Here is a 3,315-nt window from a genome sequence, read left to right as displayed (position 1 = left end):
CAGGGCACACGGAGCTGCCGCCTCCCCTCAGCACCCACCACCGGGCCCCGCCGCTCCGGATCGCCGGGGAGCAGGCCCTAACCCCATCCCTCCTCCCGGGACGGCCGGAAAGCCGCAGGGACAGCGCGGCCGCGATCCTTTCAGCGCAGCCTGCCCCGGCCCGCGGGGCCACCGCCTCCCGGCCCGCCCCGCCCCGCTCCCGGCACCCACCGTGCGGGCGGAGCGGCGGGGCCCGCGGCGCAGGTAGGCGGCGGCCCCGGGGCCTCCATGGCCGCGCGGCCGCGGAGCGCTCCCCGCGGGAGCCAGCGCAGGGCGCCCGGGCCGGGCCGAGCTGTGGGGAAGCGCCTGCGGCCGTGAGGCGGCGGCCAGCACCGGGGCTGTGCCCGGCCGCGGGGGAAGCGCCTGCGGCCGTGAGGCGGCGGCCGGCACCGGGGCCGTACCCGGCCGCGGGGGCGGCTGTTCGGGCGGCCCGGCCCGAGCCCGGAGCGCGGCGCGGGCAGAGCGGGACCCGCCCCGGGGAGGCCGCGCTGCTCCCTCCGCGCAGCTCCGCGGCTGCAGGGCCGCCAGCTTGTCACGGGCATCGGCCGCTGCTGGAGACTGATCCCCGGGCCTCTGTGTTTACAGGAAATAAGCGGCCTCTAATGCGAGGAGCACGATGAAGTTCGGTTGCCTTTCCTTCCGACAGCCCTACGCAGGGTTGCTTCTAAACCAAGTCAAAACAGTAGAGACCCGCTGGCGTCCTTTGCTAGCAGGCTACAAGAACTGCACCATTGCTATTCATATAGCTGTTAAGGACTGGGAAGATGAAACATGGAGAGAAATTCTTCTGAATAGGCTCGACATGACACCAAAACAACTGCAGGATTTGTTGGATGAAGGGGAAAAATTTGGCAGAGGAGTTATTGCAGGTAAGTATCCTCAGGTTGTATTTTGTAAACAAACTTTCAGTCCCTTAACAGTCACTGAAATATACATCTGCTCTATGTGTTTGCTCTCATTATGATACTTTTTAACACTTTGAAGGAGTGGAGCATGAGTTGTGATGGGGGAGTCTATTTCAATTTTGTATGTTTCAGCACAATACGTGTCAGTTTCACACTTCTTGCATGTTGAGCTTAGGAACTCTTGCTGAACCATTGTGCAGTACTCGTGGTCAAGCGAATTCATGATGTTGCAGCACTGTGCATGCCATTTTAAAGTATACATAAATAATTACATAAATAAATCCTTTTTCAGTTTTACAAGCCCCCTGTGTTGCTTTTGGTATTTGGCTGATGAAGAAGTTTGTTTCTGTAACACAGTGAAGAGGCAGTGATGTTTCAGTGCATAAATTGTGCTGACATACAGCAGATGTGCACTATACACTTAAAGAGTTTTTAGTGCTCATTTTGTACTATTTTGTTGTAGGTATCTGTTACACCATCTTCCACTGTCATTTGAATACTTTTAGCTATTCCTGCACAACAAATTAATTCTATCACATGCACTGAATGTTGTGGTTTTGCAATGCTGAAAACTGTAGGTCCTACGTAGCACGTAGGTTTGCAGCCTTAACATAAATTGCGTGCTTAATTGTGGTGTAGGTAGGAATTTCAAAATAGTTCAATGATTTAAACATGTTAATAGAATAGTGGATTGAGAGGAGCAGAGAGAGTTTTATGCTTTACTGAAGCTGGTCCGAGGCCAAATGTAGCTCAGGAGTTTTGGTAGCAGCTGTGTCTCCTTAGATGCAGGCTGCTTTTCAAGGAGTTCTGCTGCACTGGGTTGTGGTGATTTTAACTCTTCCCTCCTCCTTTTCCTCACCCACCTGAGTTGTCACATGGACTTTTGCAGCAGACAGCACAGGTGGGAGGTGTGCCTCCCTCTGACTGTGCCCTTCAGGTAACAAACTGGCTGTTTGTGGCCTCAGGGAGGGCTACCTGTGGAAAACTTTTCTCTAGGAGATCAAACTGTCAACTAATTTTGTGTTTTAATTGTCATATACAGGATTAATTGATGTTGGAGAGACATCACTATATCCAGAAAACCTGCCTCCTGAAGAGATTCTGGAGCTGGAAAACAAAGCTGTCCTCAGTAATCTAGAACAGAAATACTTGACTGTTGTTTCAAATCCCAGATGGCTCCTGGAACCAATTCCTGCCAGAGGGAGAACAGGGGTGTGGCAGGTGGACATCCCTGAAGAACTGATCCCTTCAGAATTGTAACTGTTGCCCCTTACTATTGTTTTTTCCTGCCTAAATGCAGACCTGTATTTAAGATGCTGACTTGTGAATTACATCAGCATTTTGACTAGGATTCTATTCCAAAACTATTTGAAATGGCAAATACATTTGAAGAACTGCTTTTTGAGGCAAAACAAACAAGATGTGTCTTTATGACTATTACATGAAATTGTTTTTCTAGACTTTCTGTATAAAAAACTAAGTAAATGCCATTTTAAAATGTACAGTTGTGCATTGTGCCAATTTAAATGTAAATTAAAATTATTTTTTGATACCTGCGTCTGATTATAGGAAAATGGTGCTTAAAAGCAGGCTGCCACAATTTATAGGACATCCCAGACCACTCCTTGTCCTGCCTTAAGGATAGATTCTTTTCATTCACATTTCAGGCACACAAGATGTGCATATGATGAATACAGCTCTGTGACCTGACAGACATTGCAGAAAGGCCAGTTTGAGAAGGTGCCTTGTACAAAATTGAGCAAGTATTAATTTTTTTCCTCTTATTTAAGATGAAAAATACTAGTTGTCTTTGAAAATATAATACTGAATTTAAAACTAGTGTGAAGAATTATAAATAATAGCCACTAAGCTTTGGCACTCTCAAGAGTTTTTCAAAATTCACACCCTACATTACAGTGAAAACCCTTTTGATTTTCTGGAGCAAGGCCACACCTAGAACAGGACACAAGTGGCAGTCTCAGTATTCAGACACTTTACTGGAGCACTTGGGAACCTGTTCCCTTAACAGCACTTGTGCCAGAGCTGTGGCCCTGGGCCAGTGCCTGCAGCTCCAGCTCTGAAACCCACGTGGAGCTGGGCTGTGACCTGGAGACAGACTGAGCTTCCCAGGGGTGGGAAGTGACTGCAGGGCAGGGCTGGGTGAAGGTCCCTGAGCAGTTCCTGGCCCCATCCAGGCCCTGCTGTGCCTCAGCTGAAGGGGAGCTGCAGAGGCTGGAGCTCCCCTGTTTGAGCAGCAGCAGATGGAGCTCGGTGGGCAGCAAGCACTGCCTGAGGGGCTGCCTTGGCTCTGTGCTTGGCAGCTGAGACCTTCCCAGTGCAGAGCTGTGCCTCTTCTCCCTTGCCCCTGCTG

General features: G+C 50.2%; 1 protein-coding gene across 1 annotated transcript; it reads left to right on the top strand.

Moving 5' to 3' along the window:
• The first annotated feature begins 207 nt into the window (after window positions 1-207).
• Window positions 208-2,501, top strand: LOC134425676 (protein EOLA1-like). The gene is made up of 3 exons (XM_063170504.1): window positions 208-243; window positions 625-908; window positions 1,987-2,501. Exons 2-3 carry the CDS (start codon window positions 656-658, stop codon window positions 2,202-2,204), a joined length of 471 nt encoding a protein of 156 aa, XP_063026574.1. The 5' UTR covers window positions 208-243; window positions 625-655; the 3' UTR covers window positions 2,205-2,501.
• Window positions 2,502-3,315: the final 814 nt, after the last annotated feature.

Source organism: Melospiza melodia, chromosome 16 (genome assembly GCF_035770615.1).
Source record: "Melospiza melodia melodia isolate bMelMel2 chromosome 16, bMelMel2.pri, whole genome shotgun sequence".
Taxonomy (NCBI): Eukaryota; Metazoa; Chordata; class Aves; order Passeriformes; family Passerellidae; genus Melospiza; species Melospiza melodia.
Note: the sequence above shows the minus strand (reverse complement) of the source record. Positions and strands in the feature narration are given on the sequence as shown.

Bases quoted from the DNA above. Each gene is read 5' to 3' on its own strand.
- LOC134425676 (XM_063170504.1), top strand. From the start codon at position 656: ATGAAGTTCGGTTGCCTTTCCTTCCGACAGCCCTACGCAGGGTTGCTT. The intron at 909-1,986 runs GTAAGTATCCTC...TGTCATATACAG, and splicing joins TGGCAGAGGAGTTATTGCAG to GATTAATTGATGTTGGAGAG.